The sequence below is a fragment of the Stigmatopora argus genome, chromosome 8, assembly GCF_051989625.1.
Source record: "Stigmatopora argus isolate UIUO_Sarg chromosome 8, RoL_Sarg_1.0, whole genome shotgun sequence".
NCBI lineage: Eukaryota > Metazoa > Chordata > Actinopteri > Syngnathiformes > Syngnathidae > Stigmatopora > Stigmatopora argus.
The window spans coordinates 10,543,488-10,568,847 of NC_135394.1; the positions used below are offsets into that span (position 1 = coordinate 10,543,488).

The 25,360-nt window shown below is 40.1% G+C and overlaps 1 protein-coding gene across 1 annotated transcript in view; it reads left to right on the forward strand.

Moving 5' to 3' along the window:
- Nucleotides 1-25,360, forward strand: part of agbl4 (AGBL carboxypeptidase 4) — a 212,241-nt gene that overhangs the window by 93,443 nt on the left and 93,438 nt on the right. The window contains exon 5 of the mRNA XM_077607305.1: nucleotides 15,036-15,252. Within this exon, the coding sequence (XP_077463431.1) occupies nucleotides 15,036-15,252 (217 nt within the window). The remainder of the gene's footprint in view (nucleotides 1-15,035; nucleotides 15,253-25,360) is intronic.

The following is a 25,360-nucleotide window of genomic DNA, read 5'->3' on the forward strand; positions in this document are numbered from 1 at the left end:
ATCTCATGAAATGTCATACAATATTTAAGTGAATCTGGGAAGGGAGAAAAAAGCAAGAAAAGCTCTCCACATGTATCTTGTGTTGGGTGTGGTCAGAGATGCAATGGCATTTTAGCTCTCAGCTCACAGAGATGATTGCAGCCAGGTTTTAAAATACAAAAAGGAGTCAAGAATTTTTAACAAAAAAACTATTCTCACCGTCAGTAAAATTGGGCTTTTTATCAGCAGGTTTTTGGTCATAATATAGATTTAGTAGGGTAAATTGCTATAAAGGGGAAAAAAAGGCATAACTCCTCGTAATGTAATATTATAAGGCGATTGAACATTGAACAGAATGTTAATATCACAATACTTTTGTTTCAGATAAATGTTATTTAATTTAAAAAAGGCAAATATTTATGAAGTTTAAACCTGAGTTTTTCTACTCATCAGTTTTTGTTTGAATATGCTCGTGAGAACAGGCTCAGTATGGACATAATGTTCTAATTAAGTCAAGGACACACACCCCCTTTTGTAATCAATGCCCATATTTCATCTACCGTGATTCCTGACATCAGCATGATTGCTTGTAGCCGGCGACACAGCGGGGAGGACAGCCTGCGACGCAGACGATCACCCCCGTGGCGTTGCTTCTCCTAATCACGTTACTACTTTTCACACTGCCCTTTTCACGCATGCAACTTCCTCAGAAATCCCAGTGGAACTACTGGGCATCATCCTTTTATTGTCACTTCTGGTTCTGGAACAAGCAACCGGTAGACCCCACCCCTCAGCTCCATTTCAAACCCTGTGGCTTCTTGTCTAGTATGACTAATTTATGCTATTTTGCTGGTAAATATGAAGCCTCAATTCTTTTGGTTTAAACATCCTATAATACAATGACACCTACGACTTATAGTACAGTGCGACTTTTACCTGACGAAATATCGTTTTATTGTCAAATTTGGGGGGTGCGACTTATAGTCCGTTGCACATTGTTTACAAAATTTATGATTGTTTGTGAGCGTGGTGCTGGATATTATGGAAAAAGACTCAGGCAATTTTATTTCACAATAACAACATTCCACAATTTCGTATATTTTATTCATTTTGGAAATATTTTGTGTTTAGTACTGTGAATTTACTCATTCCCTGCATTTAGCAGTAATCGATGAGTTCATTTGAAATGGTTAAAATGTTGTTCTTTGTCAATGGCACTGAAACAGGGTATTGCATCTAGTGGCCATTCTGCATTAATGATTTAAGAAGTTTCAGCACTGAAGCGTTAAGTACAGATCATTTTTTATAACTTTCAGTATGAGGAAAGTTGACAATAGTGACGATCATTTTGGCAATATTTTTCGGCATCTCGACCAGCACTACTAGTGAGCATGATAGGCAATAAATAGACATGCTTATCATTTAGTTTCATTGTGATCTTCCACATGACAAAACCTGCAGAAGAAGCGCATTTTAGCAGGCCAAGTTGTATTTTTTTTTTTGTGTGTACTCAGCATGCATGCATCAGACAAACAGATCTGGTTACTGTCTACTTTAGTTGCGTTCAACCTGGATACAGCATTGCCTGCAGGTCTAAGCAGTACCTGTACATTTCAGTCTTCTTCATGCAGTCCAGCAAGTGAGGACTCACACAAAACTGTCGATTTGGTCTGTTCCCATTTCATGTCTGGCCAAAAAGCCCTTAGCTGACAAGTGGTATTTGACTCAGTCAGAATGTGCAGAGAGACAGAGAGAAAAGCCAATAAGAGAGAGAGAGAGACCATTACATTCCACAGTAGCACAATGCTGCCAATCTTATCATCTCACACTGACCTCCTTTTGTCTGATAGAATAATCAACATGCACGCGGCGGGAGAAAGAAAATTGCCATTCACTTTCATAAACATGGCAACGGATAGTCAATCGTCTGCAGGGCTTGTTTTTCTCCCCGTGACACCCATTTGCATAGCTTTGATGCGCTTTGACAATATGCTTGGCGAAATGTGAGTTATGTGAATGTCTTATTAGCGCAGACAGAGAAAAGGTCATCATGTTTCTTTGTTCCCAGGGCTCCTTTTCTTCAATTAAGCTTAATCACCACGGGCCAACATTGATCCAGCCTCTCAATTTTTTCCCATGGCTGAACTCACGGATGTGCTGTAGTGGGTGTGTGTAGTGGGTGTGTGCTTAAGCACTGGGAACACCCGAGTTGTAGACTTACATGAAGGGGTGTTGAAAAAAGGTGAGCCGATGTCACCTCTTTTCAGAGATAAAATCGGAAAATGTCTGTGTTCAAGGAACCTCATAGTTTCTAAACACAAAAAGGCCATGAACAAATATTGATGAAATATTATTTGATTAGCCAGTTCGGATACTGCTGGGATTCTTGCTTTTAATGCGTCGTAGATTTGAAAACTCCATGAAATAAAAAAGGGCAATAGTTGTGATATTTTCAGGGGAATAAGTAAAAAATGTTCAGACAATATTGTGAACACTCTTTCTATAGAGTGAGCCCATTGGAAAATGATTTCATCCATAAATTGTCAAATGTTGTAATATTTTCAGATGTTGAAGTGAACTCAAGTCTATATATTCTCTTGAAAAAATTGGAGGATGGGTCACTATTTTGAGACACCAAGGCTATGTTCATACTGCAGGTTATGCGTTCCCATATGTTAGACGTGACAGATTTTTCGAGTGTAAACTGTCCAATTCTTTAGATATCCTGAGAGTGTAGATAAACACTGTGACCACAAATCATGTATATTTTTACGATCCCTGGGAATTTTTAAAGGTATTGTAAGTGTGACGGAGTTTCTCCATTTTTCTTGTACCATATATTTTGCGCCAACCAGTCATCCTCTGCTCGACTATATAGAAATGATGGAAATTATTAGTGATGTGCAGATCCGATACTCTATTGGTGCTCAATATGGCTATTTTTGGAGTATTGGATTATACTGCATTAGCCACAATGTACTGAGATAGTTGATGCTGTCATAAAGATGGCCCACACTCATTGGCAGTCGACTCACTGATATTTTTATGACCAACCAACCAAAGAATATATATTTATGAAATAGTATGCCTTGAATTTGACTCAAAAATCAGTCTCAATACTTTTGTCCACGCCATAACCAAAGTACAAAGTGATGAGGAGGATTCATCATACCAGGACACGTTTGTGTGTGTGCAAGCATGTGCGTGTATAACCTGTGATCTCCAGCACACGGGATGATTTACCTTTGTGGCGTAATGGAGCAATTTCTCTCTCTTTTTTCTCTCCCCCGTCTCTCCTTTTTTCCTCCTCTTTCAATCTGCAGTAAAATATTCTTCCGTTTAGCTCTGTGACAAGTCATCTGTCACTCACAAGCGCAAGGGAGGAAGCTCGTCTGATGGATGAGCACGTACCTATGTAGGGGGGGGTCGACTGCTAAGGCACTTTAATTTTTTAGGCAGTTTTTTTTTGTAGTGATTGGTAACATCACAAACAAATCAATTGCGCGTGTATGCGTTTTTTGGTCCAAGGAAATGAATGGCCTCCCGGAGGAGGAAATAAAATATTCATCTTGTGTCATCTTGAGAGCAATAAACAATAACAATGAGAAGCAACTAGTCTTATTTGTGGCTCACTTGTTCTTCCAGCGCTGTCATTTGTTTATTTGCAAAAAGACAATTATTATTCTGTGTGCAGACGCATGACTTGAGCTGACATGATGCACTTTCAGCAATTGCCTTCCAAGGATGCCGGCGGAACATTCTGTTCGCATCATTATGCTTCAACATGGCGTTCTGCTTGGCTTTAGATACCGCATGTGGAAAATATAAGAATTTTATTGGTTTATTTTACAATCTGCTGTGCCTATTTTAACACAATGTGCCATTGACAGCGATAGGCGAACAAGTTAACATTAGTCACTGAGTTATTGTATTTATTTATTTTTGCAATGCAGAATTACTTGGAAAACCAAAATTAGAGGCAGATTTTAGTTGACATTACACAGTAGTTTCTGCAGGTACTAAAGGTTGCGGACGCGGATTTACTCTGTTCAGTCCGAGCAAGATTATGCGACCACGGGGACATTTTTCACTGACCTTTAAGGAGCGTAGCCAAGGAAAAAGCCATTTAATTTCAGGGCGGATCCATTTAACCTTGCAGAGAACTTAAAGCTTAGAGATGGAAAAGATACTTCCCGCTGTCAGCAGCCACTGCTAAGTGAAAGTCAAGACAAACATTCAGTAAAGATTTTGAAGAAAGTTTTCAACTTGGAGATCCATTATCATCATGTTTGGGTAGAAAACGCTTGTAACAATGCCCACCAGTTACACCCACCAAATGATTTCTATTGGAGACTGTTTGACTCAGAAACTTAAAGGCACCGACCGACAACATGACTTTCATATAAAAGCCATTTGCTCAAAGTATCATGGAGACCATAATGCTTTTTTCATACTATTGACTATGATTAACGTCCAATCATCCTTCTTCAGGGAAGTCACTACTTGACGTCCAATCCGTTTGAACTAGTTGAATCTAGTGAGGCCTAGTGAGGATTGCTGTCAGGAGAAAGATTGAACAAACTGGTATACTTTTATTTGATTGGCTAAAATAGTACCTGCACTGACAAGATCGCTGCCCGCACTAAAGATTGCCACTTTCTGGAAACACTTCATTATTTCATTTTTCTTCGCTTTTACACATAAGAAAAAATGTGTTTCTGATAGAATGCACATAACGGCACTTTCTGTCCCTTTTAAATTAACCTTGGTTAGGTCCTATAGGAAAATGGTTTGTTTGAACACATCTCAAGGTCTTAAAGCTTGTTCATGACATGCTTAACATATCACGGCTTGTCTTAAATTTGAAATATAGCACTCTTGTCTTTAGGCCACAGTGTATGTTTTTCCTCCAAACACACGGCACTTTCTTGTCGCATGAACCTATAAACTATAAGTACCATAAGACATGCTATGCTTTTATACTTGTTTTATGTATTTATACTTGACATACAACAGGCAGCTGTGATTTCCAGCTGAAATGATTGACTTTTTTTTTCTTAAGAGCCTTTAAGGGCAGTGTGGCTCTGCTGTTGCCACTGGCTCTGTCCTGTAATAGCCTGTAATTCCTTCTGTCTAGTGTAATCACAAACACAGCCTGACACACGAACACAATCCCAACGCAAGTAAAACCAATGGGTGATTTGAGACGGTTTTATTCTTCACCTGTATATATATGTTTTGGACAAAAGTTGTGTGTTTTTCCCTTCTGTAGACTTTCAGAAACATACTTACTACCCAGTAAGTAGTGCAGAATGAACTAACTTTAAACTCAAATAATGATGAAAAAAAAAATACCCGCAGTGGGGTAGAGATTTGTGCATCTTCTTCACAGTTTACACTCGCTGAAAGATGCTGATAGAATTTGTCGAGTGTCTGTAACGGAGAATCCCGCTTGTATAAGAGGCATTTGCAGATGCCAGACTAGCCCCACCAAAGCACCCGTGGTGGCCAGAGTATTTAATTGGCAGCATCTGGCTGTTGAGAGGCCATGCGCTGGTCCAACCCCTCCCCATACCATCCCTGCAGCACAATCGCCACCTGTGCGCAATGACACCCTGGCACACACATGGTGACGCCAGTTTGTGTATATGTGTATGTGTGTGTGTGACTGATCTGCTGGGGCAGATAGGGCAGCGAGGCCCCCAGCTGCTGCTATTGCACCGAGGGAAATGTGCATAGACAGGCTAGCATCTTTATGCCAAGACCAGCAGCAGACTCATGGGGGGAGAAATGGATGTTGTGGGGGCACAGGGGCAAAATGAAGAGGATGCTGTCTGTTACTTCTCCTCTGTTCAGTTGGGAAATGCTACGGTTAAACTTTATTTTATAGAGATATAGTGAATGTTAGACTGAGTTTTTTCTCTTCTTTTCTATTCGCTTTTTTTGTTACTATACGCAGACACTTAAAATGACAGTAGCCACCCCAAAAAAACACTGTGATAGAGGAAAAACAAGTTACATACAGCTAAATTCAACTTGATTTGCTTGAAATTTTTCAAATCTACTTTGTAAATAGTAGTGTACAATTAACTTGATTATGAATAGACATAATTTCCCAAGTTGAAGTAGTTGTTTGCCTAGCTGCCTTTATTAAGTCTACTCCATGTACTCTTGACTTCTTAGCTCATTCCTAAAGCATGCATGTGTCTTCATCAAGCAATGGAACTTGTCCATAGGTATTAATATGAGTTGAAATTGGCTTCAACATGCCCAAAACTCCAATGAGGACATTGTGAGCTTGAGAAAAAGGAGGGATGGAAAATCATTATCCATCCATTTTCTTTTCTCATCTCTTTCAATAAGTCCAAATTACTTCATTCAAACCACTCCGCAGACTAAACAATAAAATATAGTTGTCATTTTCGTAGCGTCAAGCCAAACAAGCAACTTAAAAAAAGATTGATATAGTTGGAGAAGGAATAAAACTCCCTGTTGTTCTTAGACGTTCTTTTCTCCCCCCATTTCTTTTAATGATCAACGACAGAGCAGGTGAGCTCATCCCTGCAAGGGATTTACATTATTTCAGAATATGTCATGTGAGAGAATGATCTCATCAGTTTGTGTGACCTCATCACACACACACACAAACAAACACACACCTATACACTCTAGAGAGGATCCGCGAGTTTGATGCAAATTCCGACATCACCCATCTGACTCACTGTGGGAGTCTCACACGGTGAGATCACCAACGCTTTCCCTTTCGCTCACATTAACCAGTGTTGATATTATTCAATGCACTTTTTGTGTGAAAGCCACAACAAAGAGTTGCGTGCATCTCAGCGGTGCAAATAAGGGCTTCTCAAGTAGGGTGCACTGTAAACCTTTTAAATTAGTTCAACCGGAATTGTTCGAGTTTTAGCAGTTTCAACAGGGGTAGCCCAGACTTCCTTTTCCTAAGCCACTTCATGCATGATCTTAATTCTGGTCTAATGTCAGTGACAGTGGTGTTGGACAAACAAAGAAGAGACAAAGAAAATTACATGTTTTATTCAATGTTATTTTTCGATTTTCTGCTAGCTTGATGATAACTTACAATGATGAACGCCGTTGTGAAAAAACTACTAATTTTTTACAAACATAGATAGAAATACAGCTAAACAAGTTTTAAAAAATTGTGAATATAATCAAGATAGGACAAAAAATGTGTGGTAGTCCCCATGTGCTGTATCCTGCTTGGTCTATATTGTCTTGAGACATCATTTTTTATGACTCAGTCTTCATGGCGCCAAGCTGTCTGTACGGCCCGCCGTTCCACACACACGCACTCGCGAACACGCACTGATAATGCAGTGGGAGTATAATGTTGCACCCAGGGAAATGCTGCATCACACAATTAATGGACGGACGATTCTTCTGTTTACCACAGGGGCTTAACGCTCGTCGCTTTATTACATAGGAGTGTCTATTCGATATTCTTTCTGTGAATACGTGCCTGTATTTAATCTGTACCCTCACCCCGCTGTCCCATTATTCTAAACGAATGTGCACCTGCCCCGCTTCCCTCGAGGGATTGGTGGCGGCACAATGGCGAGAGCACAGTGATCATCTGCTTACTACTAATTGCCACCGTGGCCCACAAACCACAGAGGACCAAGTAGTTTAGGGTAAGCCCAACTGACTAGTTTAAACATATCCAGCGACAACACAAGCTCACCTTGTCATGACTTTTTCGCAAGTAGTACAACAAAACCTATTGATTCCTTCAATTTTTGAAGTAACGAGCTATGCCAATTCGCAAAACACTCTTAAAGTAAGGCAATAGTACATGATTTTTTAAAAACCAAAATCCATCCGAAAATGTATTCAGTAATACTTTTGCTTTTTAACGACTACTTTCAACCATTTGGGTGGTTTAGAATTGATGTTGTTAGGGTTCATGGAACGGTGAGGATCCCTAAGCAGACACTGGTACGGCAGGTTGTGATGAGTAAAATGTTTATTTTCTGTGAAGCAGGTGAAAGGTGTGAGCAGCCGATGGCAGAATACCAGTAGATTTCTCATTGTGGGTTTTCTCTGTTATGTTTGGCACACTGTGATTCAGATTGTTATTGTTGAGTACACAAAACGAGGCTGAAGGCTCAGGCACCAACAATAGCGCCAGCATAGCACTATTAGAACTGATTGCAAAACCAGCAAAAGATTACGCCAATCAAAAAACACAACAGATAGAGTTAGTAAAATAATTTGGTTGGGTTAGATTGACAACATGTGTGCTATCTCAGAGCAATATTATGGTTTACACAGTGATTATACAAACTAATACATGATCTACATCACATGTGTCAAAGCGCCGGCCCAGGGGCCAAATCTGGCCCGCCACATCATTTTGTGTGGCCCGGGAAAGTAAATCATGAGTGCCGACTTTCTGTTTTAGGATCAAATTAAAATGAAGAGAATAGATGTATATTAAATTTCCTGATTTTCCCCCTTTTAAATCAATAATTGTAATTTTTTAATCATTTTTTTCTGTGTGTTTAGTTCAAAAATAATTTTGTAAAATCTCAAAATATATATAAAAAAAAAGCTAAAATAAACATTGTTTTAGATCTATAAAAAACTGAATATTCAGGGCTTTTAATCCAGTTCTTTTAATCCATTTATTTTAAAAAAAAATCTAAATATTATATCTAAAATGGTCCGGCCCACGTGTAATCAAGTTGACGTTAAAGCGGCCCGCGAACCAACCCGAGTCTGACACCCTTGATCTACATGGTTCTCTTGGGCACAGTCATATGAGTAGTATGCACACTATACTGCTATTCAGATATTACTGCGAACAACACATGGTCATGTAGCAAAATACGGTCCTAAAACTGACCTAGCTTGCATTGCAAAATGTCATTTAGAGGGACTGTATACCAGTCCCGTGAGCTTTAATTGGAATATCTAAGAAATGTCATCTTTTTCAGAACATCAATCATTTGAGACACATCCATTATGCAAATTCACTATGCAGAGTGAAATATTTTTCGCCGTATTGAAAAAAAAAAGCAATAATAATTTGCAGATGATGTCTTAAAGCTAAAATAATTTGAGATAACAGAAAAAAAATATTTCCAAGAAAAGTAAAATAGGACGGAATTGCATGTGCATGAATTGTAAAATGTTTAAGTTTCATTCTTTGAATTAAACTGATGAAACAAGGTTATTTACGCTATCATAACTTCTTGAAATGTTCCTGTAGGTTTAAAAATATCTCTAATAAATGTGTGCAACAGTTTAACAGTCTAAACAGCAACTTAAAACTAACTTCATAACCCCCGCCTTAGTATTTTTAGCATAATTTATTCCAAGGAAAACAGAAGTGTTTATTTTTTCTTTCAAATTCACAGAAAAGTAAAAATTGTCATGGAAAAAAACAACATGACAATATGAGTCACCAAGGAAGATGAATTTCCACAAACAAGGGCAAAGAAAACAGATCATACAAGGATTAACAGCCTCGCTTATGCACTTGGTATTTAACATACAGCGGCAACCCAACAAACTAGCTCCTCCCTAGAGTGTTTTATTCAGATGAGAATCTTAGATTTATGACTGCTTTCAGTGCTTTATGGAAATTCCTGCACATTTAATGTCTGCTGCCGCATATTCCCATGTCAGATGGAACTCAGTGGGTGTGATGTGATTGCTGCTAACATCACTTCAAAAGTTCGCTTTGGCGTCGCTACCTCTGGAGTTTCTTGAACAAATTCATTTACTAATTGATTTACCAATAATCTATATCTGTGAAAACATGAGACATATTTACAAGCACGTAACAATAGATAACGTTTCGGATGGGTTTTTTTCATTGTACTTTCGACTTAAGAAAAGTACCACCTGATTAGAAATACTGTTTGATTAGAAATACTGTTTCTACAAAGTCAAAGAAGTTTATTTTTGTTTGTTTTTTATTACATTTCAGTGCAGCATTGTTTGAGACAATTAGAAAAAAATCTGAAGCACAAAATAATGTTGCACACAAGTTATGTTTTAATAGTAGTGGTTCACTCGCCTGACTTCGGTGCGAGCAGGCTCAGGCATCGATTCCCGCTGGTGGCAGTATGATTGTGAGTGCGAATGGTGGTCTGTCTCTCTGTGTGCCCTACGGCTGACTGGCGATCAGTCTAGATTGTAGTCTGCCTTTCACCTGAAGCAAGCTGAGATAGGCTCCAGCAATCCCTGCAACCCTTGCGAGGATGCACGGTACGAAAGATGAATGAATGAATTCTTAAATACAGTAAATAAATGCATGTGAAAAATATATAATGTTGGAAAAAGTGCAATAATAACAGATCAGTCAAGTCATTAAATCAATTTTACTCAGTAAAACTAAAACTGAAACCCGATCTTTTTCTCCTGATTATGATCCAATGACATTATCGTATTGGGGCCCAATTTATGATCATGTGATCATCTTTACATGAGTTAGTTGTGTTTTAAATTGAGTATTAAGAAATGATTAACAAATAAGAACATCAACAATCTGATGAAATTAAAAAACATGTCACATACATGTTGCTATCACTATTATTTTCAATGGAGAATGTAGTCCACCAGTTGTGCTGGGTATTTGAGATTCTACTGTTCATTTTTTCTGCAGTATTCATCCTCTCAATCTTAATGAAGCGTAGTCGAATAAATACACTGTACCATCACATCACATTTAAAGCAGTTCTACCAAAATGCTATGCAGAAAAAAAGGTTGCTTGGAAACAGTACCTTCCCAATGGGTAATTTGCATAAGAAAGAAGACTGATGCCCCAAGAACTGAATTTGATGTCTTGTACAAACGCGCAAATACAATGTATACACGTAAAGATCTTCAAAGTTGGGTTTTAGGTGAATGAAGTCGTTGCAACAATAAGATAATCTTACATATGTACTCGTTTCAGTTTGTCAAGTCACATTGGCCCTTCAGTTATAGACGTAATTGCCTGGAGGGTAGGAAGAAATGTGTCACTGTGTGTGAAATGTTTTCCAAACTGGCTATTTGCCTGCTGGGAATCTCCAGAGCAGGACAGCTGCTAAAGCTTATTGGAAAACATGCAACCTTCCCAACTGTTGATGGGATGAACATTTGACAAGCTGAACGAGACAACAGCGAGGCGGACAATATAGTGAAAAGTGTGTGGATATGTGTTATTTTTGTCCTTCTCGCCTTTGTCTGCGACAGCGCTCTGGAAGCTCTGACTGGCGTGTCCTCTACGCTTGATTGATTCTGAAATATAGACAAGGTGTCGCCTGTGTGAAAGCTACCAATTTATAAGCCTTCATCTTCAAACTTCACGACATCTGCCCACACGTCAATGTAGAAAAGCCAAGTTCGGAGCTAAGGATGGGGACGCCGTGCTAACGGCCAACTGTGTCAACTATTTTGTTATCTCGGTTTTCCAATTACTTCCACCTAGAAATAAAAGCAACGGTATTGTTTTCATCCATGTCAGTTGGTTACATACCATTTGCTGTCTGGGTGCAGTAACTTAACATGGAATGTTTAGGACAAAAAATATTTAAGATAAATGTCAGCCAGACAAAACTAAAGCATTTTTTGTGTGTAGTGTTTTTTAAGTTGGATTTTGCATCCAATAATTGGTCTAAAACAGCCATCATACATTAAACATATACCATTCATTTAGTATCTTATTTACTTTTAATTGTACCCATTATAATTTACTGGTATTAGAGTGTCAAAATCAATCAATCCAATGAAAGCCAGACCACAATTTCTAATCCATTTACTATTGCAGTCTCCAAAAGTTAACTCACTTTGTGACCTTGTTGACATTCGGTGTCAGTATGAATGACTGTCGAATTCTCTTTGTGTTTCTGGAATCACTGAATTGTAAAATCATGTGTGAGCGTCTTATCTGGCTGGTAGAAAAGTGTCTATTTTTTTTAACCTTGCCCTCATCCCATATAGTGATAATTCTGTTTGGGAGCAACAGCACTGTACCACGTCTCGAGATGGGCAGGGAGAAGGTACCATTTAGATAAAACAAATTGCCAGCTGCCAAACGGGAGCAGCCCCTCCTTAGATTAAACCGGGGGGGACTGTGTGTTTTCCTCCAGCTTTTCGATTTTTACCTGTGTGTGGTATTTAAAGCTGGCACACCTCCCTGTGTTGTTTAAGCGGGCCTTACGGGCAACCACTTTCCATATGAAGTCGGAGAGCATTTTTTCCCTGGCCTATAACTATAATGCCATGACAAGCTGCAGTAATTAAAATCAATACCCAAGACTTTTTCCGTCTTCGGCAAGGTCACACGAGCCCTGTTGAAACGAATAAGTTGAAAATGAGAGAATTTGCTAGAATAAGCTAAGAAATGTGCAAATATGGCTTGTGATAAGAGTTCAATGAACATGCCTTGTGGAGGAGGCTGGTCCTCTTCATCCGCTTTTAGTAGTTTTTAAAGTGTCTTGACCTTGCAATGTACCGGCACTTGTGAAACAACAGGTATTTCATGATATAAATTCATTTTGATCCAGTCTGGAAAATGGTGGGGGCCTTAGAACAAGTATTTTCTTTTACTTTTCGTTGAGCCGTTTTTCAGGTTTTTAACTCATTCAAGGCCATTGACAAACATCTTATCCACTTGAACTGAGTTCTAAAGGATCAAGCATCTATCAAAGGGACTCCAAAGTTCTCATTTGACAAAATTCCATATTGAAATAATAATATTAATACATGTTTTACATATTAATTTCAATTCGATAATGCCTAACAAAGCAATATAACTACCACATTGATTGTTCCACCATTACACAGTCCCTACTTGGATTGTTATGCTTATTTTCAATTTTTTTTCTATTCACCATCTCGAGTTTTTTTTAAATCTGCCACAAGTTCTACGATGAGAAAAAAAAAAATCAAAATGTGTTTTCCTGGTGAGAAAATTGAGTTTATGTTTTCATTTGGACAAATTGGGTTGTCTGTTTTGATAATGGATGTTTTTGAAAAGAATATTCATTACATGACCAGACCCGGTAACATTTATTTTCCAGTGTTCTGCGATGTCCTACGGTGCTTTGTTCTTTACTTTTGCCACCATCTGCATTTACATTCTACACATGTCACCATATGCAAATCCATTCCTCTCTTAACGCTCCAATCCCTTCCTTCTTTGAGCCAACAGTTCAGCTTTTTAGTTCATGTGCAGTACTGTCAAACGTCACAAAGGATACCAAAATAACTGACGTGTGCCGTCCCTTTGGGGGGTACTAGCTGCAGGAGTAGCATGCGGTACCTAAAGGGAGGAACCTGACACACTGCAGTCTGTTGATTAGTGAGTAGAGAATCATCACTGCCTTTGTCAATAGGAAGGGATTAGAAGACCAAGCTGTGGCAACCCGAACTGAACTCTTAAGGTGGCTTTTATCTGTCGCCTATTTTGATACATTATGTGCTTGAACAAACACATCAAACTGTCTTTCCTCTCTTGCCTCTTTCCTCCGGGCTGAGTTAGACAGCGATGTTCAGAGAGTTAGTGCTGAGCAGTCTGTCCTGTTTGTTGATTGTCAGGCCCATTCCTATCACAAACCAGATACCATCTTCATCTCATCTCGTGCCAGAAATGCTCGCTCACAACAGGCGGCCCTGCCATCACACATCCACCCTGTACACAGCTAACCCGCATCCTTTCCTGCATATCAACCCAGGATCTGCCATCTCCCCACTCTCTTATCTTCCCCTTATCTCCTCATACCACCTTTCTTCCTGATCCAAGCATCCCAAACCCATCAATCCGTCATCTTCGTCCGCCTTTATCCTAATTTTTCCTAGCGACTGCGAGAGTTTTTGTGGCGGAACTGTTTTCCCCAAGCGTGGACTTTTTACCGACAGAACCCTAAGAATGTGACAGCGACGCAGATTTTTGGGAAGAAAGTGGCAAAACCGACGAGGTGGGAAAGGATGCAATGGCAGTCACGTGCGTTCCTGCTACACCCTTCACACTGTGCCTCAATGGCGTGAGGTGCAAACAGGAGAGAGAGGAAGACAACGTCAGACGGATGAAGGGTGTGAACAGAAAACATGTCGCGTAAGCAGAGAAGTTGTGTGCACTGCGGTGATACAAGCCCATACCCCATTGATTCTGCAGGAGGTGCAAAGAGCAGTCCGCTTTATTTAGACCACGGCCTATAAGCGACTCAGCATGCATCTCACGGCCCAGTGAGGCAGTCACGATGAAGGGAAACACATTTACATTATTGCATTGTGACGTATTTTCCTAAAACAAAAGGCACGCCTCTGTTGCAATTTTGAGGTCGGAGAGTTTTGTTTGACATGTATGGGTACTACAATTGTTTGCTAGCAATGTTGTTCTCCAGCTGAATTATTATTATTTTTTTATAATTCTAGAATTGATAATGAAAACTTCTTTTTTTTAAATCCAATTCTACATTATTTATTAGATTTCTACAATGTTAATTAGACTAGTTAGCTAAGTGCTAGGCAGGTCTCAAGTATTTGTGTTAAAATGTAAATATACTTCACCCAAGCTGGATATATTTTTCTGTACAAGCTTTTTGAACCCACAGTCCAAATGGGTTGGACATTTATTTCCAGTTTTACAAAATCAACCGGGAGTGGTAATGAAAGTAATGAAACAATGAAAGTTTAACTTTATTTTAGCATCCAGTGATTCAATGCACGTTATGTTGAAATGTGCTATACATTGTGTGTTGAAAACACAACAGAGGAACTCTTCAGCATAATTTGATCACATAAAATATAAACTTGCTAAACTGATAAGCATCGAGTTTTGCCTTTGAATGTCAACATATGTGCAGAACAGAATTGAAGGCCACTGTGAGCTGCTGATGACATTTCTGATGTATGGTTATTATTTCACTTTATTACCTCAAACTTGTGTAGATGCTGGTGCTTTACATTGACTTTTAATTTTGAATCAAATATTTTTTGTAAATACAAACCGCTTCTCAAGTCACGTGTTGACCTTTTGCACTAATCCTCACATCAATCACTTATCTTGTTTCTTTTACCTTCACAGGCAGAGACTTCCAGAAAAAAATGTGTACTACTACCGCTGCCCAGACCACCGACGCAACTATGTCATGTCATTCGCCTTCTGCTTCGATCTTGAGGACGACGTGTACCAGTTTGCCTATTGCTACCCTTACACCTACTCCAGATTGCAGCACTACCTCGCCAGCCTGGAGCGCAGGAATCTTCCCTACCTGCGGAGGGAGCAGCTGGGACTCAGTGTGGTGAGTTGAGTTCAAGCGTGTTTATTGCACGATAGCGCTGCAGCGGGGAGGTCAATGCTTGGGTGCAAGCGTGTGTTGCGTTAGTGGGCTGGGAATAGAAAGCCAAGTTGGTAATTTGGGTGAACTTGATGATCATAACGCAGCCTCTCATGTTATCATTAGCAATGTTGCCCGCAAAGATATAAGCCCCTAGTTGTGTGAAATAAACGTGTCTCTGGGTGACTCAATGTGTCATGCGCCACGGCGCTCACCTCTGAGGTAGCAGCTAGTGTATCATGCACGTCGCCTCCAGTCTCGTGTGCTCTTATCAAATAATTGTAGTAGAAAACTCATTAGAAATGCTTGAGAGATTACGACTTTTGCTTGTGTCCTGCTAACATTTGTCAAGGAAGGCTTGCCTTCATGGGGGCATCTATGAAAGTACCCCCATTTGTAAGGGGCGCCTGACCGTAAAATGGAGATAAGTGTGTGGAAATTTTGATAGCGTAATATGGAAATTTGGGACTATGATGGTTGAGGTACTCCAATTTGCTCACGAGACCTTAAATGTGCGAAAATGAAGACTGCTGTTTTGTGGGTTGGTTTCTAAACTGCTTTGTGGTCGATAGACAGCTTTCCTGGAAGACATCTTCACGTTGTAATGCTTAGTTTCCACATTGTTCTCAAGTATGCAAATCACAATTTTAATTGACCTCTAATGGAGAACAATGCTCCCCCCACTAAATTCTTTTTAAAAATGCAACTTACAGTCCAGAAAATACAGTACACATCAGCTGCGATGGACGTCATAAAGTTTATATCCGTCCCTTTAAGTTTTGAATAATGGGTTGACTCGTTAGCTGCCATTGACGACGACAGCCAGCGAGGGCAGCAAACGATCGTCCGATCGCCGCCTGCCCCTCCGAGTCAAAATGATTTGGACGACTTAATTAAAACGCATGCATTTTTGCGCAAAATCCTCCTAAATTGTTGCACGGAGGGTGGCTCTTTCCGTAATTGTGCTTTATGTTGAAACCGCATCATTTGTCTGAGTGAGACAGAGAGTGAGAGAGGAAGGACAGACACGCTTGGTTTGGCTCAGTATTAGTATTCATAGTCATAGAGAGCTTTTATGGCCGTATTTTTCTCTTTATGTTCTCCGGGCCTGGGTGGCAGACAGCCCAGCCTGGCCCCCTCATATCTCTTTCTGTCTTCTCTATCTCCCTTTTACCCCCCACCTTCTCCGCCACCAGCACCCCTCCCATCTTATCCCCGACCCCCTCTTTCTCACTATCTCATGCACATGTACGCTTCCAAACACTCACACTGGTCAGAAGGAAAGGGATGAAAACGGTTGACGGGAGCTACGGAGTCGCGTCAAACTTGAAAAAGATGGATCGTTTGTCGTGTTTGTGTTTTTTATTTATTTTTATTTTTGAAAGGCTGACTCGTTTGCAGGGACGCGTTCACCTTCTAATGGCTGCACTTATCTCGCCACGATGCAAATAAGAGCTGGGGCCATTTGTGCTGGCATTCTTCTTGCCTGCTGACTAATTTGTTTCCCGTAATGTATTCCTCTGAAGCAAATCTGCTAAGAAAGTGTTGTTTGTACGTGCCGCTCTCAATCTGCTTCATAAGGCAGGTACTTTTATATTGTCAAACTGAATAATGTGTTTTGTAACATGCAGCGAGACAGATCCAAATGAGGTTGTTAATTGAGAGATTGAGAAAGGGTTTGGGATGACTCCAAAGGGCAAACCCGGCAGCATTTGAATGCAATTTCCAAGCCAGTCTCTCAATTATTGACTAGTCTTCACTTTCATTTCATTTTTCCCTACCAAATTGAGACAACAAAGGCCATTCCGATAATAGCGAAAGAGTTCAATTACTGTGGATGAATTTGCCCTATCTTTGAATACATTTTCCTCACACAAACCAAGCAGCACACATAATGATGATAGTATTGTTCGAGCTTTTTAGCCCACTAAAGCTTGAAAGTTATCTATGTGGTGAAGTTCTAATTGCAAAATTCAACAGGAACATTTTAAAATGCTTACTTTAAAATATACTTTTGGGTGGAAATGACCAAATATTATAGTGCGAATGAAAATCCATCTCATTTAAATAGAATACCTTTCTTATTTTTTCCCCAGCATCGATATTAGTGAATATAGATAAATTATACACATATTTTTACATAAACGCTGTGGGTTTAGTGAGGCAATACCACACAGCCGTTTATTGGAATCAGGTTCAGTTGCCAAAAAAAGTATCGGAACAACGCAAATGTTCTGTAGGTTTTAGGTCAGGGGATAAAAAAAAATATGAGATGATGTCATATAATGAAGAGTTAAACTACATCCATGTAGGCCTCTCGAGACAGCGTCAATCTGTTCACAGCCTTTAAATTGCACGTCCTGTTTTGTAGGAACTGGGGGAAAATAAAGCACACCATATTACCGCTGGGGCACTTTTGATTTGAGTAGTTTGCTGGCAAAAGAGGACCCCAGTGACGTCAGCGATGGGAAGTCTAGGAATCCACCCTGATTGCTCATCAGAGCCACATTATTCTGCTCTGTATGACACATGCATGAAAACAGGAATTCAGAAAATTCCCTCAAAAATTATCCCATTACTATAAAGTAATATCTAGTCAAATGGACATTTTCTTCGCCATAAACTGAAACAAGTGTAATGTTGGTACATATACAGCAAACTTGCACACACCAGACATAGATAAAATATTGAAGCAACTCTTCTACTCCCGGGGGAAACATTGTTTTCCCCATTTGTCTGTGTGTTCTCTTCTGAATCTCACCCTGACTATAGCTGAGCCACCATCTTTTCCTCGTGGGGCACTGTCATCCGCTGAGACACACTTTGGACCTTTTTTAAAGTGGAAAATCACAAAATATCTTGCTTGCATTTTATTCAAAGTGTGTTTTATATCAGGCTGTAAACATAAAACATCTTCTTTGGCCACTTGGCCCGCAGACTTTCTTTTCATTTTATACTATAAAAAGCATCTACCCGATTGCACAGAGCAAGCCCTGCAAGTTTCTTTTTTTTTCTTCCTCTCACACTGGTGGCCCAAAGGGAAAGGCAGGGCTGTGACGCTATTAGTCACCTCTGACACAGTGTATTCTCTAACTGTAGACTAGATGGAAGGGAGGTGTAAATGAGAGACCTCAAGGTGGGAGATTTCCACCCACAGTCTTAAGGTTCTTTGAGCTTTACTCCTCATGCAACTTGAACATCCACCGTCCTTTAAAGGCACAATATACATGGATGTCATATTCCCCTAACACTTACTTTCACGGGGTCACTGACAGTGTAGTGGTTTACGCTCCTGGCCTCCTTACAGACACTCTAGTGTTCCATTCCCACTCACTGATAGTGTAAATGTTTACGGGCTCTTTTTGTTTCTTTGATTGACTGGCGACCAGTCCAGGGTACCTTATTGGCTGCCTGTTGGAAACACACGAGTCTTAAAATGTGTGATATGTCAGTATTTCCATGAAACAAATGAATACTATACTGAACATTCAGCAAAATCTGATGAAAAATTTAAGATAATTGTGTGACTACAGATTTGCTTGTTCGAATAAAATATTTCCTAGACCCCTCCCCTGTGCGAATCCAAGCTCACGTGGCTAATCCAGTTACTGGACCTCTTGCCAATTTCGTTGCTAAGCCCTGGCCTTGTATATTGTATCATGCTATCTTGATATTATGTCCCACCCCTAGGTTTGACAACCAAATGGCGAACATCACATCATTTTTATCCATCAAACGGTCTTGCATGAACGGATTCCAAGGGTCAGTGTTAGCCACGGTGACTCAACATCATTGAGACACCCGTGATAGAATTCGATTCCTAATCCTGTCCACTATTGGTGTCTACGTAGAAAGTGTGGGTGTCAGCTTAGTGGGGGTGAATTCTCCAGATGAGAACTTTTTGGATTTTCAGTTGAGGACGATGTGATGAGTGGAGTGGGCACTGAAGCTATGTTTGATTGAATGCCTCTCTCTCACAGCAGCTCTGTGTTTGTACACTGTGTGCCAAGATCCAATCAATTATCACTCCAGCCATGGAGAGAAGCGAATGTCTGGCATCACATTGGATGTACGGGGAAGGCAGTGGACAAAAAGCATGACAAGCATTCCAGGCATTTTATTCCAGATTTAACGAGACGAGATGAGCATGGGTTTGCTTAATGACACATCTTTTAATTCCATCTTCCCCATTGAATTGAAATATCGGGGAAGGGGCTTTTATTAGAAGTAATTTAGATCATGCAGAAGAAAAAAATTGGGGATTTTTTTGCCTGTTTTTTTTTATCTTTCCCATAGCTCATTAACCTGCAGTCCTCTAATATTTGTTGTTTTAATTTGTCTATTTTTCCTAAACATTAGTTAATTAAAAGCATTCATTAAATGATTAGTTTGCCTAAATTAACTTTGGTTCATTGAAATCTGGTAAATAACAAAAGTAAAATATGAATATTTGTAGCGGTTCATTCGCCTCACTATGGGATCGGCAGTATGGGATTTATTCAGACTTCGTGGTCGTGTGATTGTGAATGCAAATGGTTATCTGCCTCCATGTGAGCCATAGGACTGACTGGCGACTTGTTTAGGGTGTTGTCCGTCTTATGCCAGACGTCAGCTGTGATAGGTTCCAGCACCGCACAACCTTGACATGGATACGCAAAAATGAATATAAATGTAAAAGAATGTACAAATATTTTTTCACCTTAGCAACTCTAACTTCTTGATTTGCATGACAAAATGGTGTTTGAGTGCACTTTTGAAGGCAAATCTCCATAAACACCAAGAAAACTGCTGAAAACGAAAAACCTCAAGTTGCCTTCTTTGAGCAGCTTTTACCTCGGCTGCTAATGCACAATAGTGATAGATTATGATAAAAGGTGGGTTCATTCATTTGAATAAACAATGGTTGCTACCAACTTTTGAATGACAAACTTGTCTTCAAAGCTTGTATTTCCCTTGTTGGTTATATATCAGATTTATTTATTGACTTTCCCCAAGTTAGAAAGGTAAAAAACTTGACTATTATGCCAGTTCAAATTGCCTTCCAGATATCTCAACCCTTTTGGAAAGCTATAGAAAATATATTTTTTGCATCTGATTTCCTTGAAATGGCTTTTTTCACAATATAAAATTTAAAGCATGAAAACATCTCTGCGTTGGAAGATTATGTAAAATCACAGTCTAACTTTATAGAGTCAGATCTCGATGTAGCCAACATGGCAGCGTTCATAGTGACAAATTGCCAGTTTTAATAACCGTAAATAATTGATGGTGGTGTTCTCTGAAAGCCGGGATCTTGACACTGGCGCTCCCGTCTATGAATGGCTCCGTGATTGGTTTGCAATGACGAGAGCCCTCCAGCTGGCGGCCTCCTATAAAGGCCAGCGCTTGAATAGTCAATCAGCTATTTATCATGTGGATGAGGTGACGACTGCCTCGTTAGACCACTTGATTGATGTGAACATCCTCTTTGTATTGTGCCTGTGTGAAGAAAGTGCAGGGTGGTCGGATGCAGAGGGATTTGAAAGCAAAATAAAAAAGGTAGAAGGAGTAAACATATCTATATTTATTAATGTACATGAGAGACAGATGTCTTTGCTGATGGGTACAGATGTGAGACGTTGAATCGCCCAAATATGGGGTGGGTTTTCTCGCTTTGTTAGCATGCATTCAAGTAAACATAAGCAAGCTGGTGCCACTCGAGTAAGTAAACTCAGTGGTGAAGAGCTCAAGATACGATTTGTGCTCAATTCGTGAATGCATTAGCGGTAGCCTGAAATTCAAACAGTTGAGGCATCTCAATTTAATCAGCAGGTCCAAATTTAATTTGAACTACTTTGTGAGTAAGGTTGTGTTTCCTTACATTTACTCACTGGTATTTTCCATTTTGTTTCCCCGTGATTCATTATTAGCACAGTGCTTTCTTTGCCTCGGGATGTTCTGCTGCAAATATCAAGTATTTGGAGAAAAAAAAGCAGCCCTCTTTGTCATCTCCAAATATGTTTATCAGTGCCTCTAGCACCTCGACGACAAAATGTGGCATCATTACTGGTTTCTTGGCAGCCATTTGTTTTATGATATTTCCCTTCATTAGCGAGCGGCCCTTATTCTATCATGAAAGATGTGGACCTCTCACTTGTTTAGTGCCATAATCTGAGGGCTAAAAAAAACGAAATAAATAACACGGCGGGGGGAAAAAACTTTGAGATGTTTTGGCCCCAGACGGACTACTAAGAAGGATGATTCATAGAAGCGGCAGATAAGCAGGTTTACTATCGACAGTATGTAGCCAGCTTCTTATCTGCAACCACTGAATCCCCCCCTGGATTCCCAAGGTTTTATTACGCATCACAACAGCCGCATCTCTCTCCTCGCCGTTCCTCTGGCGATGAAGAGCGCCGTAATGAGGGAGAGGAGGCCAGGATCAGGAGTAGCTGGGGAGTGCATTAATCACGATTGTAAAATGTGTCTCTTGCTGCGACGGCGCTGGAACGCAGATGCCTGAGATGTGTTAAACTTTGCAGGTGCCGAAGTAGCAGGTCAAAGGCGCACAGAGGAATTGGCAGGATGAATAGATTAAAATGTCACAGGTGAAGCTCTCCAGATATGATGGCGTGCTGACCCCTTGTTGACCCTTATTATAATGTTGGTGAGAAAGCATACAGATTTTGGATGATTCACACAGAGATAATATTTATTTAGGAAATTGCAGTCTATTCCCACCTTAATGGCTTTGCACGATTTCTCTCTCTGTTTGCTCTTACGCAAGAGGATGACAGCTAATAGCTAGAATCCAGCAGAAGTTTGTCAAGGTTGAACCAAAAACAAAAGTTTTTTCCCGCTTTTTTTTTTTAAATCGTGACCTGTTTTACAAAGGATTCTCCATTTATCAGCGCCTTCTGTTCAAAGTACACCTGCATAACCTAAATTCGTACAAGGGTCGCCGCACTGTCCATTATGTATTAAGAACGATTATTAAAATGCGATATGTAAAGCAGAAGCTATCACATTTACTGGTTGGGTCAGGAAAAATAATTTCAGATCGATAGATTCTTTCTTTGGGACTGAATTATAATCACTAAATGCCACAGGTCGACATAAATCAAGAAAATGCACAATTTTGGTTTGTCCTACCACATTATTTCCAGAAGAATGAGGCGGCAAATAATAAAAGTCAGGATAGATGTATTGCCATAAATCATCAAAAAATCTAGAATAGCTTTGCAGTTAACAAACAGTAAATATTAAAAAAAAAAAAAAATTAAATAACTGTAAACTCATAATACATAATAATAAAGGCAGATTATTTGAAAGCACTTCACAAACACAAAAACATGAACTGATATATCTGCCCAGATAATCGTCTCTTAAGCCACATAAAATCTAGAAAAATGAGTGTTTTATCTCTGTTAGCAGTAATTGTGATGCCTAATGCGTATATCTACAAAGTAACAACAGTGATAATGATTTAACAAATGATACGTTTCGCCCATGTGGCAAGCACACAATATAGAGAGTGAAAAACACAAAGCCATACTTGAACTCTCATAAGATAGACTTGAATATTCTCCCAGTCACACATGTGAAGGTTATTCCATTATTTTCATACTTTTTGTATGATATCCCCCTAAACTCTTCAGACTATCAATCTCGGAGCAATTTGGTGAGTGATGGATGGTTGAGAAAGAAAAATTGGAAGGGAGAAGGATTACATCTCAGACTCTCACATTGTGCTGCAGTCAGCAAACTCTTTTAGTATGTCTTGCACCTTTCAGCCTCCAGAGGTTATCCTATTGCCACCCTTGCAGCTGTTACGGTCGTCGATCTGTCCTCTTCTGCCACTGGATATTTACTCTGCCCGCTTCCTAGATGACTCCAAGGATGGAGCACTGAGAAGAGAGCGCTCACTCCATCTCATTTGGGCGTGGGCGGGTGTCACGGGTCCCTCGGGGGAAACAAAGAGGAGAAGCAAACAGATAGCATTCAAGGCTTTTAATAAATCAGAATACACCTATCTGACAGTGTAATTGCTTTCCATTGCCTGGCCCAAATTTACCAGCAAGTGAGAGGAAGGTGGTAAAGGAGGGTGTGGGGGGTGGAGAAATCAAGAGAGGGGAAAATGACAGGGAGAGGCATGCAGAGCGGGCTATACAGTAGATCATTTGTTCAGGGGGAAAGAATGAAAATTAATGAAAAGAGAGTTGCCAGAGCCCCAAAGGCAGTCATGCTTGAAATTCTCTTTGAGGGAAACCTAATTTGTTTTAAATGGGCAAAAAACATATTTCTAAGCAAGAGGGTTGGCGAGGCGCGTCCGTCTGTCTGTCCGCCTGTCTTTCTTTCTTGAGGACGCCATGCTCTGAATAACTCAGCTGAGAGGAGCAAAACAGAGGAGCCTGTTAACAACACCACTAACAGAATGCACTTTCTACATGACTGAGTGCCAATTTTCTCATTTAGAATGCCTGAATGTCTGTATCCACCATGTGCAGGGAGAACTTGTCCAAAGTTGCTCGCCAACAACAGGCCGTTTGACAGGCTCACTTTGCATAATTGTATCCAAATAGCCGGGAACTTGAGTGAGTGACGGTGGTGAAATCCATCCCCGTAAATATCTGAAATCCAGAAATCCAGGCCTAGTTTTACTGGTTGACTTTAGTACTGTGAATCCTGCCTTACCCCATTGTTGTTTTATTTGAAAGCCTTTGACTAGGTTTGTCATAGACAATGTTTTAACTGGTTAAATTATCAAAGCAATGACTGAAATGAATGTTCACCAAGGCTGAAAACACATAACTGTTGCATGAACAATACAGGGGTTGGTATGTCTGTAGGGTTATTGCTACTTATTCTTGATTCCAAGCTACAGATATGTTGATTCAATGTGCTGAGCACTAAACTGAATGGAGCCTAAAGCCAAGGTTGACAGCCAGGTGACGGTTAAAGGAAATGATTGTCGGGTTGATGCAGTTCTATCCTTGCCTCAAGTTACAGACCTCGTAGCTCTACAAACGCATGGGAATTCTCAATGAAGCAGCTCACACAATGAATCCTTGACCTCACGTCAAGCTAAGTATGAGCTCTCAGCATCCACTTGTTCTTTTTTGCCATTCAAGTATATTAAACGGAATAAATGCTTTCTGTACTTACATTTCTGGTTGTTTTTTCCCAGTTCTCCTCCTTTGAAACATTACCCTCACGAAAAACATTCTTTTTCTCTGTTTTATCCCATCGATTGGCCTTTCCCTGACTGCTCAGGTTCAGATTCTGTCTCTTCAACTTCTTTCGGGCTCAGCCCCTTTGACTTGGACCACCAGCTTGGCACACCCGGTGGATCCTGTAGAGCACCGATAACAAACCGGCGCAACTAAGCGACTAATATTCTCACACTTTTTTCAAACACGGTCTCATCATGCTCTCATTCCAGACTCATCTTTTTTTTTTCTTTCTTTCTCCATTGTTCCACTCCCCAGATACGTTTATTATTATTATTTTTTATATCTTTTTTTCCCTTTACCAGTAGTGTGTGAGCGAAATGAATCCAAGTATCACTTTCTCTCTTATAGGGTGCCATGGCTCTTCATCTGGGCACCTCTGCACCTTCATATTATGATTTACTGCCTCTGTTCAGTCACTTGATTGTCTTGAGCAGGTCTCAGGCTCACTAAAAGAATTGTGGCCTGGTTTTCATCATAGCTAGAGCAGAAAAGAATGCTTGCTATAGAGCAGGGGTCTCAAACTTGCGGCCCGCGGGCCAACTGCGGCCCGCGGGACGATAATTTGCGGCCCCCGTCTTAATATGAAAGATCGATTTTTTTTTTTTAATTTTTTTTTTTTTTTTTACCCCTTTCCCCATGATGGTGCCGTTTAAGTGGCAGCCAGTGGCAGTAGCTCTGTCCACTCATGTTTTTCTTGTTTTACAGCATGTTTTACATGAAAAATTAGAGGGAACATTGACATGCACCTGCTTGTGGCAGGTGTGATACTGGTGTGCCGATAGCGAGCAATGATGATGTCGTGACCGGATGATTCGCCTAAAGACGTTTCGCCGACGGACGTTTGACAGACGGACAGGTCG